Raw genomic sequence first — 21488 nt, 5'->3', positions numbered from 1 at the left:
TACCTAATTGTGTCTGACTAGCTCCGAAATCAAGTTATATTGAGTGGTAGAATTAAAAATGTATGACCTTAGAACCCAAAAGAGCTGGATTTGAATCCTGGATTCACCACCCACTAAAGCCACACAGCACAAGATAAATTACTAAGGGCTACTAAACAGTAGCATTGATGACATTGTGAAGCCCATCTATCTCCCTCTGGCTAAGAATATCTTCACAAGCATGAGTTCAGCTCACCACTCCAAGCATCCCTGCTCAAGCCCCAACTCAGAACAAGGAACACTGAAATAAAGGCCTAGGGCAGTGATGGCGAACCTTTTGAGCTCAGCATGTCAGCATTTTGAAAAACCCTAACTTAACTCTGGTGCCGTGTCACATATAGAAATTTTTTGATATTTGCAACCATAGTAAAACAAAGACTTATATTTTTGATATTTATTTTATATATTTAAATGCCATTTAACAAAGAAAAATCAACCAAAAAAATGAGTTCGCGTGTCACCTCTGACACGTGTGTCATAGGTTCGCCATCACTGGCCTAGGATGTACTCGGGCTGCAAGTTAGAGGGTTTGCTGTGTGAAAGGTTGACAAAATTTATGCTAATTGTGCTGAGGTACATGAAGCAGCAATGTTTATAGGTCTAAAGCAGTCTAATATTGGTAACCTCATGTGATGCAACCTCCACCCTGAGCGTTTCTCTTTGGCACAGGCTCTTGGTCATGTTCCCTTCTCCCTGTCACATGCCAGTCACACAGGCCAGGTGTGGCCAAGCCAACATTGCCTGATCCTCTGCTGTTTTAGAAAACAGCCTTGACAAGGCTGTGAGAGTGCTTGAGATCTATGTTGCAGAAATCAGCAAAAATAAATACATGGAAAAAAAGAAACACTAAACACAGAAGATGCTCACTGCAGTATAATGGAAAAGGTAAAAACAAGAACAAAAGCATACCCCTCCCCAACTGGTGTGGCTCAGTGGCTGAGTGATGACCTATGCACCAAGAGGTCACAGTCTGACTGCTGGTCAGGGCACATGCAGGCTCAATCCCAGGTAGGGGGCGTGCAGGAGGCAGCTGACCAATGATCTCTTTCATCATTGATGTTTCTATCTCTCCCTCTCCCTTCCTCTCTGAAATCATTAAAAAATACATTTTTTAAAAATAGCCCAAATTTTCAAGTATACAAGTAACTAAGTAAATTAATAAATCAAAGGGATATTACCTACCATCTTAAATGATCCATATGAGTTCTATAGAGGAGAGGTGAGCAAACTAAGGGAGGGAAGGCTGCCTGCTTTCATAAATACAGGTCGATTGGCACATGGCCAGGCTGCTTGTTTATGTGTCTATGGCTGCTTTAGCACTACAGCAGCAGAACTGAGCAGCTGCCATAAAAACCATAAGACTATGAAGCCTAAACACTTAGTGTCTCAGAGAAAGTTCGCTGACCGCTCTATAGAACAATAAACAGAGAGCACCTATGACACATTCGGAGGAGAAAAATACAAGGTAATACTTAGGTTGAATGCAAATATATACATTATGAAATATGCTTTTTGAAAAATGGGCATGGAAGGTGAAATGAGTCTCTGGGTGGGATTTTCTTGGTTATTTACCAAATGGAGACTGTTATATAGATTTTGTGGAATTAATCACTTTTAAAAATGCTCTGATTTCCTAAAAATGAGAGTAGTAGCCTCCAAAGTCCTAGAAGAGGACATCTATGAGGGAGGGTCCAGGTGTTCCTAGAGGCTGCTGACTTGGATCCATCTGGTATTACGGTTACACTTTCCGAAAACAATCATTATTTACATAACTTTTGGTACAGTTTGCTAAGTTCTTTCATTTATTTATCAAATACATAATGGTCACATACTATTTCCCTGGCATTGTGCAAAGTTCTAGTATATATGTATTAGCAAGTACATATGTATTGATGAGGCCCCAGCCCTCAAGAAGTTTAGGATTTTATGAAGTAAACAAACATGTATATAGTTCATTACAACATCATGTGGTGCAGCAAGCCAGCCATGCTTGGAGAAGCCCGAGAAACTTCCCCGTCTCAGCAAAAAAAAATAAATAAATAAAAAAATCACAGATGAAATAACTTGCCCAACATACCAAAAGAGTTAGGGGCATTCAAAGTAGAAGAAATAGGCCCTGTGTTTCTCATCCGTGTGGTTTCGCTCACCTACTTGGCGTAACTGAGTCATAGTTATAAGCATGATGGTTATCAGCAATTAAACTCCCCCTGTAAGAGGAAGGCCAACTTGTTATTTTGAGAGGGAAAATCACTAGACTGAGTCAGCATGACTGATTTTGCTCCAGTCCCTCGATCATTCATATTTGTTCAATGACTCTCTGCTCCTCCCCCAACATTTACCTATCACTTAATACTTTATAAACATTTCATAGATTACTCTTAAATCTTAGAGGTTAGAGAGAACATAGAGATAATATAGTCTCAGGGAACAAAAAAAGAGGCTTACTAAAGAAGGTGGTCAAACTAGATTTTATAATCAAAGACTGGTAGAAGCAAGCATTCTTCCCAATACCTTGTACCACTCATGGAAAAAATAAAGTGGCTTTGCAAAGTGAAAAGGAGAAGAAAAATTTCAAATATGAATTGACAGGTTATAAGGATCTCTTTTATCCATTCTTTCCTTAAAACAAACAAACAAATAAAAAACTGAGGTCCAAATTGTGCCCAAGTCCCTTCAAGGGTCACCTAAATACTCTAGAAGCACTAATGGCCACTTTCTACATTACCTTGGCTAGTCAGTCTTTTCACCATTTTTGTCAAGGGTTTTTGATGCTGAGCAGAGGTGCGGGACATGGTCTTAGGTGTGATTACCCAGACTGGATCTAGCTCTGCCACTCACTGGCTGTGTGATCCTGATTAAGTTACTCATCCTCTCTGTACTTTTGGTCTCCTCATCTATGGAAGCAGGATGACAATAATAGCCTCTCCTTGATTGGTCCTGTTTTATATACACTGACCCAGTTAATTTTCACAGCAGCCTTTGAGGTTATTCTTTACACACACACATAGATACACACACACACACACACACACACACACACACACACACATGTGCGCGCATGCCGTGAGAACAGGATTTTTGTTTATTCAATAAGTAGGATACTGTCTGGAACTAAGAGGCAGTTAGAACAAATGCCAAGTCTTATTTCAACAATCACAAGGAACCTCAGAAGAAATACAAAGTTTAAAATTAACAGAAGTGTGGTCCTGCCATGATCAAAGACCAAACTCTGACTTACAATGTTACTCTAGAAGTCACTTTTCCTCTCCAAATCTGTTTCTCTATCAGCAATTTTAGCTTGGAAATTCCAACATATCTCTTCAGCTTCCTAATTGCATTCCTTACATCTGTAGGTTTCTATTTAATATTTATAAAGCCAGGCAAGTAATTCTTAGTTTAGACACTCTCTTTATGTATTTACAGTATTTATATGTCTAAGGAATCCTAAATAATCCTAAAAAAACTACAACTGTTTTTGTTGTTTTAGCTCAAATAAATGTACGAAAGAAGCTATCCATTTGTGTACCATCTTTGATACATTAAATGGATGGAATTAGTTTCCATTTTAAAATGTTATTTTATATTATTCTGCAGTTTTCCCCATCTAAAATAATTTGTTGGGTTTTCTTTGGTATTTTATTTTTAAGAAACTGAAATTACCTTATAAAAGGTAGGACAAGGCTGTAACACTGCTATGCAAAACAGCTATAACTTAGGAGGAATGGGGCCCTTACCCCTCCAGAAGCCATGTATTCAGTACCTTAATTTGAGAGGACCACACACACACAGTGCCCCTGTTATCTTCTTGGTTTTAATGTTCCCAGGGTATCTGTCATTTTTTCTGCTATTGTGAAATACTTCTTATGTGGTTTTTGACATTATTACCAATTAAGAAGCTGAAATCTTGGGTGAAATGTAGCCAAATTTTTCTTCTAAGGCTTTTATTTCTTTTGTATAAACATTAGTCTCTGAATACTGCTTTGCACAGATAGGGTAATTTAAGTTTCTATTCACTTATGGCAATTTTTATTGCAGCAAAGTAGATTAATTTCATAAAATTTGAAGAACCTCCAAACCCTACACTTAAGTTTAGAAAACTACTAGGATTCAATCCATTTGCTTCTTCAAAATTACTACTGGGTTGCCAAGCGTACATCAAAAAAAAATCTTTCTTCCATTTCTCACTGATTTTATCCACTATTCAATCAGCTCTACTAAGAAATATTAACCAATTTAAAAACAAAAACAAAAACAAAAACAGATTGGCCTATTTTATAACTTGTTATTTATTGGAGATCTCTTTCTCAACTACTTCTTGACACACAGAGGGGAGAAAAATAAAAATCACTTACACCTTGTTCCACTGTTTCTCTGATTATTGCTATACTTAGCAAATATTTGAATATGTAATGTATTGGCTATGAGACAAATGCAGTTTAGTAAAAAGGACTTTGACCTGTAATTCCTTGTTCTGCCACTTATTTAAGAGCAAGTCATAACTAGGGAGCCTCGATTTCTTCATCTGGAAATGGGAATGATATCTATTTCACTGGATTCCTATAAAGGATCAAGATGACACTGAAATTTGAAGAGTTCAAAAAGTTTAAAGCACTAAACAAGTAACAATATAAACACGACCATCTGTAACAATGGGGATACAAAGCTGTTTAAGACTTTATCCATGTCATCAAAGAACTTACACTTCAACCCAAATTGTCAATATACAGCCCACCCTGTCAACTAGGGATTTCCAAAATGAGATGAAAAGATAATCCATAGAAATTTTGGAAAAAATATTATTACTTCTATTTATATTTGTAATATAGAAGTAAAATTGAAAAACAACCTCCACTATTACTTAATATACAAAGCAACACTGATACCTCCGCGAAGTTCCAGTGTACATGTTCACTTGTCATGTACAGTGTGCTACCTATGAGATGGTTAGGACATAGCATATTCCCTTTTATATGTGCCTGCTTAAATTTGTATCCTTACTAATTAAGCTCTCACAAAATGAACAAGTAGCTTAAAATAATACATGCAAGGAAATCATATTTGCAAATGCTAAAGATGTGAATAGGAGCACACATAAGAGAAGGACGAAGCTTGCATTTACCCTATTCCCTGTATGAGTTCTGTCAGGCAAGTTAAAAGATAAGGTTTTAAAAACAGTGCTTTGAAATGGTTCCATCACTGCAGTATTCAATTTTTAATCGTATTCATCAATAAAGCAAACTATTCCATTCAAATTTGTCTATTAAAATGTCACTATCCCAAGTGACATTTAGAACAGTAATTCTTCTAAACTCCAATGAACCTGTGGAACTTCTAAACTTTAGCAAAATTGGTCAAAACTAATAAAATTATTTATTTCAAAGATTTTAATTAGAAAATTCTGTTTCCAAATGTTGAAAATTTGCAGTAATGAAAACTATTGGTAACAGAGACTCTCACATGGCTTTTGGCAACAAAGTCATGATAATGAAACATATTTGTGTATTGTTTTCAAAGGTTATCATCATGAAATGTATTTTGGCAGGACATTTTTCTGATAATAAATCAATCCAATATTATTTATATTTATTATTTCATGTTTGATAGTGCATGTATATAATTTTTAAATGTTCCTATACATACTGTGAGATCCATAATTAAAAACTTGGACATCTAGGTCTATTCCATCCAAATCATTCACCATTGCAGAAAAGAGGAATGATTTAATGGTAAACCATGTATAGAGAGAGATTACATCCTGACAATACTTTAAGATAAAGAATGTTTATTCAATTTTTTGCCCTTGGTTTAATGTAAACATAATGGGTGGGGCAAAAGTAGGTTTACAGTTCTTAATTTATTCTTATTTATTAATTACTAGAGGCCTGGTGCACAAAATTCATGCGGGGGGTGGGGGGATTGGATCCCTCAGCCCAGCATGCACCCTCTCCAATCCAGGACCCCTCAGGGGATGTCCGACTGCCGGTTTATTGGCTTAACTGGCAGTCGGACATCCCTCTCGCAATCCCGCACCGCTTGCCTGCCTCCTGGCTTGAACACCGCCTCTAACCGCTCCCCCTGCCAGCCTGATGGCCCCCAACTGCCCTCCCCTGCCAGCCTGATGGCCCCCAACTGCAGTCCCCTGCCAGCCTCATGGCCCCTAACTGCCTCTCCCTTGGCCCCCACCAACGTGGCTTTGTCTGGAAGAATTCAGATGGTCAGGAGATGTCCTGTCTCCCAGTCTAATTAGCATATTACCCTTTTATTTGTATAGATTGTATTATTTCCATACTAACCACTTGGTCTGGGGGGTGAGTAAAGCTGTTAGATGGCAACAAGAGAGAGCAAGGCACATTTTACTAAATTGATGTTCTACCAAACCCACCCAAGAGTACAGCATCTTTTTTTAAATCTTCACTGGAGGACATGAATAGAGAGGAAAGGAGGGGCAGGGGAGAAGAGAGAAAGAGCAATGGGTTGTTTTCCTTATGCTCCTTGACCGGGGATCAAACTGCAACTCAGGTATGTGCCCTGACCAGGAATTGAACCTCCAACCTTTCAGTGCATGGGATGACACTCAACTGACTGAGTCCCTCTGGCCGGGCAAAAGTAAGTCTTTCTTCTAAAGAAACAAACTTCCCTATGTTAGTTTCAAGGATTTGCTCTAGTTTTCTGCTTACTAAGTGGACTTAACCATTGTTTTTGTTGAATTTTAATGAATGATGAAACTGTTCACATTATTTGCAACCAAATAACTTCCAGCATTTAACTGAAGGAATTAGAAGCTAGATTTACATGGAAAAATGGTGGGTCATAAGTTTATTTCCAGTCCTGAAAAGAGAATCAGTTGGAGCCAAACTACATGATCGAGAACTAGTGAAAAAGAAAACAGAGCAATTTACCACTCAGCAAAGTAGCCAAAATCCCTGGCTTATTCATCACTTACTTGCTCATGAACTCTTTTTATTTTAAATTTATTTTTCAATTAAAGTTGACATACAGTAGTATATTAGTTTCGGGTCACCTCAACAGTCTAGTACTCATCTGACATCATACATAGTTATTACAGTACTAGGAGCCCAGCGAGAGAAATCGCGTGGCCCCTCCCGCCTACCCGCTGCCCTGCCTTGACACCCGAACCTCTCCACACAGAGCTCCAGTGCACCTGGCCCAGCCCCCGACCCCTCTCCTCTGGCCTTCTCTGGCCCCTTCAAGCCCCATCCTCAGCCCAAGTGGCCTCGGGCTGGTCCAGCCTTCTCCAGCCACCTCCCTGCTTCAGCCCCATCTCCATCTCCAGAGCAACGTCTCCATCTCCAGAGCAACATCTCCATCTCCAGAGCAACGCTGCGCGGCTCTGCCTGTCATGGCACCAGAGGAGAGCGTGGAAGCCTCCCCACTGCTGTGCTGTGCTCCTTCCCCTGGCAGTTGGGCAGCGGGGTGCTCAGAGTGCAAGCGATGGGTGGTGAAGGAGTGGTGAGGGGGGCGCTACAGGCTCTCACCCCTGCCCTCCTGGGCACAGGATGGTCCCACCTCCTCTGGGCACCTCTCCGCTTCCGCCCCATTTCTAGAGCAATGCCCCGCTGTGCACGCACAGGCAGCCTCTTGCGATAGGTCGTTACACATTACGGCGTCCCAACCATTAGCATATAGCGCTTTATTATTATGATTACTGACTATATTCCTCATGTTGTACTCTACGCATCCCAGGCTAGTTGATTCTCCAGGGTTTGGGGAACCACTGCAGTCACAAAGCTATTCCCCTGATAGCTAACTTAGTTTTTAGTCATTCTGAAAGTCTACTCTTTTTAATTTTGAGTCCTATCTTGACCTCTGTAGTCTCACACAAAAATTAAAACATACATAAACAGAATAAAATGTGAAAACCTCATCTATTTTCTAAAGTCATTCTACAAATAAGACCTGAGGGTCCACCACAGGCTCAGAGGACTCAAAGGCAACAATATGTCCAGAAACATCCATAACACAAGAGGACAACACAATGACATATTCAATTCTCTTGTTTGTACAAATATATATTTATTGAAGCCCTATTATTTCCACATATTGTGCTATACAGAGGGAATAAAATGGTCAGTAATACAGAGTTCATCTCTGCCGTCATGGAGATTAAAGACCAGAGGAGAGGACAAGCAGGCAATTACAACAGAGAATGCTAAGAGTACTATACCATGTGGCCTTTTTTTAAAAAAAATATATTTTTATTGATTTCAGAGAAGCATGGAGGCGGGGGGGGAGAGATGGAAACATCAATGATGAGAAAGAATCATTGACTGGCTGCCTCCTGCATGCCCCATACTGGGGATCAAGCCAGCAATCTGGGTATATGCCCTGACCAGGAATCGAACCATAACCTCCTGGTTCATAGGTCAATGCTCAACCACTGAGCCATGTTAGCCCAGCCCATGCGGCCTTTTAACACATATATTTGCAGTTTCATATCCACCAAATATTTTCTCTTCTTCCATAATCAAAACGAACATTTAGGTTAACAATAAAGAGCCTTTTCTTCTGCCAAGGCCACTTGGATATTTATAACATTGTTTGCGGGCCATTCAAAGTTATCAACTTTAAAATTACCCTGCTATATTTGGGCAAACATTTAATTAACTCATCCCTAATGTCTTGGCAGGGCCAGACCAAATGATTTTGCTGGCCTCATAAGGCCACAGGCCAGACGTTTTCCACCCCTGGTTTAGATGCAGTTACTCTCAGAGAAACAAACAAATTACTTTAGAGGTGATTTTAAATTCCATAATACATTTTTACATATATTGGTTGCTTCGTCACAATTTACATCCTGAAAATCTGTTTGAAAACATACAACTCTCTCAGGACTCTAGAGACAGGTAACCTGACACATCTTAGAGTAGAGAACCCAAACTCTAAACATAGTACTATCCCTGATTTATTTTGTAAGCTGATATTACTTGTGAGAAATCTTTGAAAGGACAAGAGAAGCGTGGTTAACCTTCCAACCTCTTATTTCTATGTGCACTGAGTGCTTAAGATATCCAGGGAAATAAGAGAGGTTCAGTCTGGAAAAAGGTGAAGACATGCTATCACATCATCCCATTACAGCAGGGTTAGTACTGCCTGAGCAGACGTACCTGTGTAGCACAATGAGAACCAAAATAATGGCATTTCTCCCACCAACAGAAAGAGCGGGGGAGGGTTTCACAGAGGTGGCATGAAGGCCCTGAGTGAAGACGGGCGATCAGGTCCGGAGGTAGGATGGAAGAAAGAATCCAGGTAGTAGTCGGCTGTACCGTTACTTCCTCTTTATAAGATACCACCTTCCCAGAGCTGCTGACCATCAGGACCTCTCAGGTAGTACAAGGAGTTATCTGAGCTCACAGTGTAATGATGGCAACCTGCTCCCTAGGGAAAGACTCCTCCCTTAAAGCTGGGATGCAGGAGGGAAGTTCTCCCAGACAATATGAATTAGGTGGAGCCCCCATGTTCGCATTACCAAGGCTGATATTAGTCAGCTCTGACCTGAGGAGGAAACTAGTCCATTGTTCAGCAGGAAAGAGCTAAATGATAGCAATCGGTGTGAACAATAGTGGTATTAAGAGAAGTGAACTTGGCAAAGGTACTTAAGTTGTACTTAATTTGAAGATTACAAAGCTCTCCTTTTCCACTTTGAGGGACTACAAAGGGAAGTAGAAGGTAATTTTTTTTTTTTTTTTTTGTCTTGAATGACAGGACCCTGGCTTGGGAAAGAAAGTGAGTCTCCTCATTTGGAAAGGAAACCTAAGCTTCAAGCCAACTCTTCTCCTAAAATCTCAACAGGAGCCAATGCAGTGAACATTCAATTCCATTAAACTAACATCTGTGATGTTTACAGACTGGGACTCGCCAGAAAGTCTACCCAAATGTGACCCCAAGTACTTGCGAAAGGGCTTTTCTTTCACATATATTTGCCGTTTCATACCCGCCCAATCTTCTCTCCTTCCATCATCAAAACAAATGTTCAGAGCAGAGAACAAGGAAATGCTTCTTAGGTTTGCAAGACTAGCCCTGATCATTTATCACTTCAGCTGTGACTACATGAGACTACCCCAAACTAGGAAAGGAAGCTAGTGGTGTGTACTTTATAGGGTTTCTGAAAGGTAAAGTACCTCAAATTCTTAGCACAAGGCTGGCACCTAATGAGAACATAAAGATACCCTTCGGCAGATGGGCTTCCCTCAGAAAAGCCTCTTCCAAGGGGCCATCTTCCCACCAATAACCTATCTGCGCATCTCAAGATATCCGGAGGCCTTATTTTCTCCTTACGATGGATGCTGGGGTCCCTCAAGAGCAGAGTGTTCAAAAGAGGAAAAAACTTAGGTTGCAGTGTTCCTTTTACTCAAAGGCTGCATGGCGAAGCCACCCAAGACTTCCAGAACAGTTTTCCTTTCTCCTGTAGAGCAGTCTCTGGCGGTTCACATTCCAAAATGGTGGTGGCTGCTTTCCACGGAAATGTTCAGGAGGGCAGCTGCCTTGGAGGTAGGTCCCCAGGCCTCCTCTGCATTCTACATGCACAGACAGACTCCAGAGGGCTCTGTGGCTGCCGGGGGCCTCCGCTAGCGGTTACAGGTAGGTGGTCCAGTGCGGCATGCTGCTCAGCCTCTCAGCCCCAAAGCCTGTTTGGGGCTGTGGTTTTAAAAGAGCCCCTCAACAGATGCTCTATGTAATAACTACAAAACAATAAAAACTGGAGTTAATACTGTCTCTTCACAATGCTTAACCATATTAATTTCTTAAGCAAAAAAAAAATACCCGATGCTGGGTTTTTGTGTGTGCTTTCTTAATGCTGTGTAAGACATTCGCCAAAAGCTGCCATTCTCAAAAGCTGAAAGCTGAAGCAACAGGTATTGCCCAATGCAGTCAACAGGCTTAAGAAGCACATGCAGATGCATTTGAAATTAACGGCCAAACCTAATACACTTTGGAAATGTACTTAAGAAACAGGCTAATCTGGCAACCTAGGTACATTAGCATGTATACCTTACAAATTCTAAATGCAGACTTAGTGCTGCTAGGATCCTTATTTCCAGGTTATGGGCTACTTATCATTTAAAAACAAATACCAGGGACTGTCCTTTTTACTGTTGTCTCAATCATTAGGAGGGAGAGTGAGAGTGTTAAGCCAGGAGTGCATCAACTGCATTGAGAATACTTTACTTTTTTGTAAGGTAAAAACAAACAATTTCCTATTATATCTTCCTATTTCCTATTATATCTTTCTCCTAAACTATCATCATGTATTATAGTAAAGATTCTGAGGAGTTCTGAAATAAAGAAAATTATTCAGTGACCGAAAGGAACTCAGAAGAAACAGCTTCTTGGTTTCAGCTCTAGTTTTCATTTTGATCTCTTATTAGTGGCTGCCTGGAATGATCCTTAAAGTGTAACCAGATGAAATGTTATACTTAATGAGCAATCCTAGCTGGCAGATTTGTGGACCACTGCTGGGACATTAAACAATTTTTGGCAAATGCTGTCATAGGATAAAAGGCTTTAGCCAGTTCCATTTTTCATACCTCGCTTTGGTACTTCAGAGCTAAGTACAAGAGGAAGGGAAAGGGGGGAAATGTTAAAATGCAAGGAAAGTCCCTATCAACTTGACTCTCTAACCACCCATTTTTTCCATCAAAATTCTGGACATTTAAATGAATGGGTCCAGCACGAGCGATGATTTGAACATCTATTCTGCAAGTGTGAAAATGTACAGAGTGACAAATATCCTCTTCTTCCAGTCCACAGTTTATTTAAAAGATGGGTGACATATCACAGGAATAAGGGACAAGCACATCAATGTCTCTGGAAGAGCCACCTTCTCTAATGGAAGACAGCCTTCAGGTGCCTTGGCCTGGCATGGTTCCCTCGTGAGTCTTTTTAAGAAGAAAAACATGAACAAACCAAGGGAGCACAGCTACTTCAAGGATTTGAACTGAACTTACAGTCAATCTTTTCTTAACTGGGTCTTTACCTTTTGGGGTTCATGTCTATTTATGTTATAAGTATCATTCCTGGAAGAGCTCATCTGATGTGCGCACACAGAACATGTTAAAGTAAAAGCTCACTCACACAAAATAGTGCAGGCATGAAAAAGGCAGCAAGTCAGCAGGCTCAAGCAAGAAATCCTACAAATCTACAAGAAAACCATCATCTTTCCTGTTTCCTCTCCATCTCCCTGATAAATAGAGATTAATGTGCATAAGCCACCAGGAGGAGGGACGCTTGCTTTTAATAAGAAAAGTTAAAAATATTTCAATGGAGCTCACCCAGTTTGTTCCTCTGATATGGTAAATCATATATTCCCACAGTTCCCAGCTGCATGAACAACTGACTGATAAAATCAGTGACATCCTACAAAGAGTTTACAATGGGAAACTGAGTCATTATGTTGAAATTAAAAATCATGAAAGAAAACAAAAATACATAGTTAGGCATGCATTAAGTGTTAAACTTCTCATTCCTTCCCTAAATTGAAATATACTTAAAAGTAAAATCCATGCCCTAGCCATTTTGGCTTAGTGGATAGAGCATTGGCCTGCAGACTGAAGGGTCCTGGGTTCAATTCCAGTCAAGGGCACATGCCCAGGTTGTGGGCTCGAGCCCAGTAGGGGGAATACAGGAGGGCAGCTAATCAATGATTTCCTGTCATCATCAATGTTTCTATCTCTCTCTCTCCCTCTCCCTTCTTCTCTGAAATCAATAAAAATAAAACAAATTTTTTAAAAAAGTAAACTCCAAGATGGTTTTAAAAAATATCCTAATTTGTGTATTGACTCTACATTGAAACAAGTAAACCTATCCTAATAAAAAGTATTCTAAAGGCTAAATTGTTACCTCTTTAAAATGAACCCAGAAAGCATGGTGAGAAAAACGGTACATGATTCTCAAATCCTTTCAGTGGTTCTCAACCTTCTGGCCCTTTAAATACAGTTCCTCACGTTGTGACCCAACCATAAAATTATTTTCGTTGCTACTTCATAACTGTAATGTTGCTACTGTTATGAATCGTAATGTAAATATCTGATATGCTGGATGGTCTTAGGTGACCCCTGTGAAAGGGTCGTTCGACTGCCAAAGGGGTCGTGACCCACAGGTTGAGAACCGCTGCTTTACGTGGAAATACCCGGTTGACATTTCTGGCTGTTGTGACAAACTTACAAGTCACTGGGCACACAAAATGGGCAAATAAATCCTCTGGTATGGATTTCACCAACCATTTCCAAAACACCCCAAGATTTTCAAATTTCTCTGTTCTACGTAGCAGCTTGCTTAAGAAACACTATGGTAGTCTTTTTTAGCTTACAATTCTATGAAGACTGCTGGGCCCAAAGCGAAACTCAATTAGAAATCAATGAAGTTTGCTTGACTATCACCAAATAAAATTTTCAGCCACAATGAGTCTAGTTTCTTTTCTAGACACCTTCTTCAGCCCTTGAATAGCTTTAATTTTCAAAATAAAATCTGAGCTCTCTTTTCCAGCCTCAGAGAAAGTGAAATGAGAAACAGTGAAAATGTAGAAACCTATTCAACTTGAGGATATTCTTTGGAATTTAGTTTGTTTCATCTGACTTCCTTCCATTGTGCAATTTGGTGGGTAGGCGAGTACATAGAGAATACACAAGCTAATCGTAAAAAGTGAACAAAGAATATAAAAGCATAAAGGAGAAAAACTGTAACTTATCCATCACATAAAGCCAACCATAATTAAATGTCCTTTACATGGTTTTGTTTTGCTATGTTGTAATTTTATAAGAAGTTGGCTGCTTTTAATCTGCAGGTACTTCTAAGGGTTCAAATTTATTGGAGTGTGAACTATAACCCAATGGTAAATGCTAGTAAACTCTGATAGTCTTAGAAACTGGCCTGCAAGACGGTATTGTATTTTATCTTGGGCAGCATATTGTTTGAAAAGAAGACTGAAATGGAGATCTATAAGAAAGTTTCTATTTTGCCATAGGTCTAATTACTTCCGATTGTTTTACATAAGGTTGTTTCAAATGTTTAGGTGCCTGCCTGGGTGGGCCCTAGATGCATTTGAAATCGTGAGCCCCATAAAGCGTTCAGCTAACTGAATGTCTACAGGAACTTGAGAAGGGAAAAGTATCTTGTAAGAATATTTTTTACATCATGCTTTTTCCGCCTGACTCAAACTATGCACCAACTGTCAGTGTCAAGGTTCACTTCCTGCCAAGCTTTGATCTAGCTTGAAGTCACATGGAAAAAAAAAAAGATTACCAAGCAGATAAAAACCAAGATAAAAAAAGGCACAGGAACCTCAAAAGTCATTACAAAATGTTCATCTTCCAAGTGAGGCCGGAAAAAGGAGAACTCATTGAAGGGAGTTCCTAGCAATAGAAGTGGCATTGCAATTGCTTCAAAGTTGGAAATCTGAGCTGCAGGAGGTCCTGAGGGAGCAGAGGGTGGAGCAGGAGCCTCCCAGAACACCCTGCCTGCATCAGGAGCTCAGCATACTCTAGCACAGTGCTTCTCAACCTTCCTAATGCCGAGACCCTTTAATACAGTTCCTCATGTTGTGGTGACCCCAACTATAAAATTATTTTCGTTGCTACTTCATAACTGTAATTTTGCTACAGTTATGAATCATAATGTAAATATCTGATATGCAGGATGTATTTTCATTGTTACAAATTGAACATAATTAAAGCATAGTGATTAATCACAAAAACAATATGTAATTCTATATGTTTTCCAATGGTCTTTGGCAACCCCTGTCAAAGGGTCATTAGACCCCCAAAGGGGTCACAACCCACAGGTTGAGTGGCCGGTTGCTGTATTTTCCATGAGACACTTAAACTTGAACAAAATCCTGGTTCCGTTTTGATCATTGTTCACTTAAAAAAAACAAATCGATCTTTATTTGGGAGATACTCTCTAAGTCTGTAGGGAAAAGTCTCATGTGCTTTACTCATTAAATAGTTTGTGCTTTTCTTGAGTTACCCACCCCACATGGTTTCCCCAGCACCACAGTAGGAAAAACCCTGGTGTTTATGGTGAAACCCAGCAAGCTTTCTGTGTCAACCAGTGTCACCAAAAGTGCGTGACTTTCCTGCTATCTAAAATCAATTCCACTCTATCATTTTTCTTAAAAGTTTTAAAACTCTGCTCCCCATATCTTTCAGTTAGATTTGCAAAACAGATAAGCTTTTACCACTCTGCAAAGGATATTTATCTGGAACTGCTTATGCTAGACATTTTAAAAACTAGCATCGTATGTGTAGTCTACTCTGCTTACTGATATTACCATCTTTAAGACCAGTCCTAACTACTGACCAGTCAGAGGGGTTGATTTTTCAGCACGAACAGAAAACATGTTTCTGATAATGGTTCTGGTCAAATGCACATTTAAAAAAAATATATATATACTGAAATCAGTAGCAGAACAGTCTTCCTATTTTTATTCCTAGTAAGAGAATACCATCCAGAAGCAGATAATTAGGGTTCTGTCCTACAGTAGGGCAAAAATAGGTTTACAGTTGAGATTTACAGTTGTTCATATGGAAAATAATACAATAATTAATACATAATACAAGAATAAACTTTCGCATAGTCACAACTGTAAACCTACTTTTGCCCCACCCTGTATTGGCTCTTCCCATGTACGACTGAGAACACTTATAACGTTATTTGATGTTAACCAGTAGTTTTTCTCTTGACCTGCTACTAATGTCTGAGGCTATGGGGAAAGACCAAATCTGCTTACACGGTGACTTAAAAAGAAATGCAGCCGAGGCCGGTTTGGCTCAGTGGATAGAGCGTCGGCCTGGGGACTGAAAGGTCCCAGGTTCGATTCCGGTCAAGGGCATGTACCTGGGTTGCGGGCACATCCCCAGTAGGAGATGTGCAGGAGGCAGCTGATCGATGTTTCTCTCTCATCGATGTTTCTAACTCTCTATCTCTCTCCCTTCCTCTCTGTAAAAAATCAATAAAATATATATTTAAAAAAAAAAAAAAAAAAGAAATGCAAAGATGTGGTCTGAGTGCTCCTTCAGTCACCAGCTGTCCCCTCTGCCCCACCTGCCCTCGACTATGGAAGCTGAGAGCAAACTGACGGAAAAATATTGATGGAGGGAAACTGCCCTTGTCTATTTCAGATTAGGAGTCAAGCAATGAAATGCTGACTTTAGAAGTTTCCCCACCAGTTTCTCCAATTCTACAGAAGTAAAGAATGAAAACTTTTCTAAGCCAAATGGGTAAAACTACTTACTCATCTATTTATATACTGCTTTCCATCTTGCACTTATATAATTTATTCAACCTTTTTCTCAACTGAATTCCACTTCAGTTCATTTTTTAAATAAATATGAACTGTCTATTATATGTCAAGCAAGAAAAAAAAGAGGGGGGAAGGGAGGGGAAAGGGAAGGATGGGAGAATGATACACACTAACAACTGTCTTGACTATCTCTTTTCTTGTGCACCAATTCCATAGGAATTCTCAACCTGGAAGCAAAAAATATTGAAGGGCTGTAATAGGATACCTATAAGAAGTCTGCAGAGCCCCAGGCTCAGGAATATGCAAACCAAGAATTCTAATCAGATTGAATTATATTTACTACATGTGCACTACAGTTTTAAAAATTCATATAAGCCCTAGCTGGTTTGGCTCAGTAGACAGGGCGTCGTCCTGTGGACTGGAGCGTCCCAGGTTTGAGTCCGGTCAAGGGCATATGCCAGAGTTGCAGGTTTGATCCCCAAGAGGCAGCCGATCAATGATTCTCTCTCTCTCCCTTCCTCTCTGAAATAAATAAAAATATATTTTTGAAATTCCATATAAATACTGTTATGATTTTTAAAAATACATAGTATCCAGAGGTAATATTTAATAACTGGTCGACCATGGGCTTCAACTAATAAAATGGACTTTGACCCTCAATAGCCAACATGGATAGACAGTTCCTGCCAGCTGAGTAGCATACCAGTCAATCCAGGTGAAGAGAGACAATTTTTTCCTATTTCCTTTTTTACTATTAAAGAAATTACATACACACACACACACACACACACACACACACATATATGTATATATACACACACACACACATATATATATATGGAGTTATTATTCAAACAGTTGGTTCAGATTTAACAACATATCCTAGGCATTAAATCACAACACAAGAAAAATCACAATAAATTTAAAAGTTAGTCTTTTGCTGGTACTTTGTCTTTTATCGTCATTAACAGAGTCATTCTCCCACTTTCCCATGAATTCCTAAAATTGCCTAACTCTTACCAGATGTTCCAAAGGTTGTAAACCCTACCCCATGGGAAAGTCTGTCTTTATTTATACTCAATTTAAAATGAGAAACAGCTAGCCTCAGGCTTGTGGTTTTAATTTACTTAAACCATTTCATAATCTGCCAATAGGAAAATTTCCAGCTGCAGCAGGATAGCTGGACTACAATCCATGCTGAACTGTTTTACCCTGAAGTCTGCCTGCAACTGGGAGCAATGTGTTAGCATGTGAGAATGGACAATGGTCCCAGCTGCGTTGCTCAGTTGGTTGGAGAATCATCCCATACACCGAAAGGTTGCGGGTTCAATTCCTGGTCAGGGCACCCCAGTCAGGGAGCTTACAAGAGGCAACCAATCGCCCTAACCAGTTTGGCTCAGTGGATAGAGCGTCGGCCTGCGGACTCAAGGGCCCCAGGTTCAATTCCGGTCAAGGGCATGTACCTTGGTTGCGGGCACATCCCCAGTAGGGGGTGTGCAGGAGGCAGCTGATCAATGTTTCTCACTCATGGATGCTTCTAACTCTCTATTCCTCTCCCTTTCTCTCTGTAGAAAATCAATAAAATATATTTAAAAAAAAAAAAAAAAGAGGCAACCAATCAATGGACCCACCCCACCCCCCTTCCACTCACTCCAAAAAAATAAACATATCTTTGGGTGCCGATTAAAAAAAGTTCTTCCTACTGAGAGAACTTTAGTGGACAACTTTTTACTTTAATTAGCCAAAGGAGTAACTCGATATTCTCTATCTCTGTCTTACTTTAGTCAAATAAATTATTCACATTAATGTACTTAGTATATCATATTACTTCAATGAGTTACTTAGGCCAATTTCTCAGAACCAACAAACAATGATAGAAAAGCATAATTACTTGAAATTTTTTTTATAATATCCATATCTTTCCTGGAGATTCAGTACAAAGACAAGTGATTAAAGCAACATTTACATTTAAATGTAGATGGATTATACGTATTCAAATATAGATCAGGTTTTTTAATCTACTGAAATCATAATTTTAAATAAACTGTCAAAATTGCACCGCCTAATTTCTCTTGGGAAAAGTGGCATCAATTCTGGTTATCTTCTTAATCTTAAATTAAAATTCTGAGGGTCTACTGATATTAAATAACTGTAATCATCAATGCATTTTTTTAAACAAAACTAACCTTAAAAAAGGCAAACCATTTGTAGTCATTCAACACAATCTCAAAGCCTTGATTGTAAATGATGGTGAAATGGCCAGAATTGCCCAAGTCATCATAGGCTGTGTCCATCTTCTTAAGGTGCACCACGACTTTCTTTTCTGGTGGTCCTAAAGAAAAGAAAATGCCCAACAATGGAAAATTATCTGCACTTCCATGGCAGGAAAACCTCCCCTGTAACTCCCATCATCTTTAAACTGCTTTCCTTTCAAATCAAGCCACCGATTTTTTGAGCCAATCTGGCTTGTGAAGGTACCAAGACTTCCCACCTTGTTGCCTCCCTCTGTATACATCATTCCAGAGGGGGTCCCAGTCACGCACGCCTGTGAAGTGAGGGCTCAAAAGATAGAAATAGGCCAGCAGGCAGAGAGACCCCCTAAAGTACAGCCTTGAACTTGCCAGGGCATCCAAAGACTGAAGAAAATCTTCCGTGGAAGAAAATGAAAAATGGGGGATGCTGAAAATGACAGGTGGAAATGAAGGGAAGACAAAATGGTAGTCAAACACTGGAAACATAAACATATAAAAAAGACCTGCCACCAGTCAAAAGAACAAAGGAAATGATCTCTTCCACGAAGAAATGGGGCTTCTTTCCCCACAGTTCACAACTTCAGAATCTGCATTCTTCCAAGGGATGCAGCAAACTCCAGGGTTCTATCCCGTGAAGCTCATGTGTGCTGACAGGAACCAAACTTTTAAACTTCAGAAGACGGGACTCAGACATGTGGGGGCCTTCAATTATTACAGTAAAGTCGAAGGCATAGTTTATATGCAGAGGCTGCCTAGACAGGGCTCTGCGGTACCCCCTGCAGGTTTCCACACTTTAGACAGTTTTTCCGTGGCTGGTTTTAATGCTCATGGCATGTGCCCAAATGGTGCAAATTCTCACCTCCAACAGCAACTTTTTAAAAGAGCAGATGGTTAAAATGCACAGGATTATGCAATGCCACAGTCACCGGAAGTTGGACAGTTGGATCCGTCTGTTTTAGAGACAGATCACCTGGCAATCCTTGTTCTGCTGACAAGGAAAGTGCAGCTGACACAGTTTCACTCATTACAGGCTGCTAAGGGCTTGGGCAGAACAAAAGTGCCACTTCTGTCCAAGACAGTGTTTTCTCTTCTCCCTTCACTAAACTCCTTGTCATTGGTGTGACCACGTTATCCGAGGGCACGTGGACTATCCAGTGTGTTCACACACTACACATTTATTGAGTGCCTTCCCTGAGCCAGGCATTGCGCTCGGCTCTAGGCATTTCCAAATACATATAATTAATTGCTAAAGAGTTATTAAAATAACAACAACAACAAAAAACCCTACAAACTCTATATACACCCCTAGGATACATAAGACAGTGCAGAAGTTGTCTCAGACTAGTAGCATCAACACACATCTAAGTAAAAACCACTGGATATAAGTAGAAAACTTTTCTTGCTGTATATTCTTGAGTGTCTGAGCTCGGATTTCACTGGCGCGCGCGCGCACTCTCTCTCTCTCTCTCTCTCTCTCTCTCTCTCTCTCTCTCTCACACACACACACACACACACACACACACACACACTCCTACAGGTTGGATGGGGGATAATTAAGATTGCAAGGTCTGAACTCTCTTCCGAACCGAAAAACAAACAAAACAGAAAACAGCAAATTAAGGGGAGTGAAAAGACAGTCTTTTTAGAAAGTACAGAAGCCCCGGGAAGAACCAAGAAAAGGTGAAGTTAGAAGTTCTCAGCAGCTCAACTGGGCCCCGGGCCCCGGCGACCCTGGCAGCCCTGGTGCTGGAGCGGGCATCCCACGGGCCCAGGGCCAGCCAGCGTCCCGCCTCCGGCAGGTGTGCTCCTCGGTGGGCGCTGTGCGGAGCGGGGCTCGGGGGCGGCAAAGGAGTCCGGGCACGCGGCGGCTTACCCATCACCGAGCAGTTGGCCTCGCGCTGGGAACCCCCGCGGCCCACCTGGAAGACCCAGGTGCCCAGCAGGTCGGGGTAGGTGCAGTTGGCAGGTGTGTCGCCGTGCACGGTGCCCGCGCCGCAGAGCAGCAGCAGCAGGAGGGCGGCGAGCGGGGCGCGGTGCCGGGGACCCATGCTGCCGGGCAGCCGCGTGGCCAGGGAGCTGGAGGGCAGCGAGAGGAACCGGGCGGCCCGGACCGCCCGCCTTAAAATAACCGGAGGGCGGAAACCTCCGCGGGCGGGGCGGGGTCTCGGTCTTGGGCTCGGGCGGAGGGGGAGGGGCGGCTGGGCACCTGGGCCCGGAGCTGGGAGCCAGCACGCCGCTCGCCTGCACCCTGAGCTTGGGGTGAGCTCGGGGTGAGCCCGGGGTAAGGTTAATTGCCACGGGACGACTCAAAATAGGAGTTAAGAGCCACAGTGGGTCCGCACGAGACCCAGACTTCCTTCTTGAGAAGCGGGGCACACGAGAGGGAGAAGGGGAGGGAGGGAGGGGGAGAGAGAGAGAGAGAGAGAGAGAGAGAGAGAGAGAGAGAGAGAGAGAGAGAGAGAAAGAAATGTACTCACGCCGGCAGAGAGGAGGGGGGAGGGGAGGAGGGAAGGGAGCTGGAGAGAGACAGGGAGAGAGAAGGACAGACACAAGAGAAACTGGGGTGGCAGGGACAAAGGTCAGACAGACACAGAGGGAGGGAGGTGGGGGAGACAGAGGTGAGAAAAAGTCCCAGAAAAAGAAAGATCTAGTAAGTGGAGTGTTATTTGTTTCCTTCACTTTGTCCTCACCAACTCAAGGCTGTATAGGTTTTGTGTGTGTGTGTGTTGGGGGGGGGGGGGGGATTTTTTCTCAGAATATTTAACTTGTTACCCCCAGCCGCCTCAGCTGTTTGAGAACTGCTCTTCCTTCCGTTTTCCGAAACTTTCACTACCTTCTTTTGGCTTCGCTTTGTTTGGTTTCCTGTTAATGTTATTTGCTTATGACCCATCAGAGAATTCAGTTGTAGTGCAAGCTTGCAGTTTTTGTGCCCTAGTGGT

The 21488-nt window shown here is 41.3% G+C and overlaps 1 protein-coding gene across 4 annotated transcripts in view; it reads right to left on the bottom strand.

Moving 5' to 3' along the window:
- CTSC (cathepsin C) overlaps positions 1–20677 on the bottom strand; it is a 45558-nt gene extending 24881 nt beyond the window's left edge. Inside the window, exons 1-4 of one of the 4 annotated variants that reach the window (XM_036324730.1) lie at positions 20423–20677; positions 18484–18629; positions 12330–12414; positions 8052–10739 (exon numbers count right to left, since the gene is read on the bottom strand). In XM_036324730.1, coding sequence (XP_036180623.1) covers positions 10729–10739; positions 12330–12414; positions 18484–18629; positions 20423–20597 — 417 coding nt within the window. In that variant the 5' untranslated portion in view covers positions 20598–20677 and the 3' untranslated portion in view covers positions 8052–10728. Of the gene's footprint in view, positions 1–8051; positions 10740–12329; positions 12415–18483; positions 18630–20422 lie in introns of those variants that run through there. The other 3 variants (XM_036324731.1, XM_036324729.1, XM_036324728.1) reach the window with 3 other exon arrangements.
- Between the last annotated feature and the right edge of the window lie 811 nt (positions 20678–21488).

The sequence above is a fragment of the Myotis myotis genome, unplaced genomic scaffold (genome assembly GCF_014108235.1).
Source record: "Myotis myotis isolate mMyoMyo1 unplaced genomic scaffold, mMyoMyo1.p scaffold_m19_p_10, whole genome shotgun sequence".
Taxonomy (NCBI): Eukaryota; Metazoa; Chordata; class Mammalia; order Chiroptera; family Vespertilionidae; genus Myotis; species Myotis myotis.
This window is presented reverse-complemented; position numbering and strand designations above follow the sequence as displayed.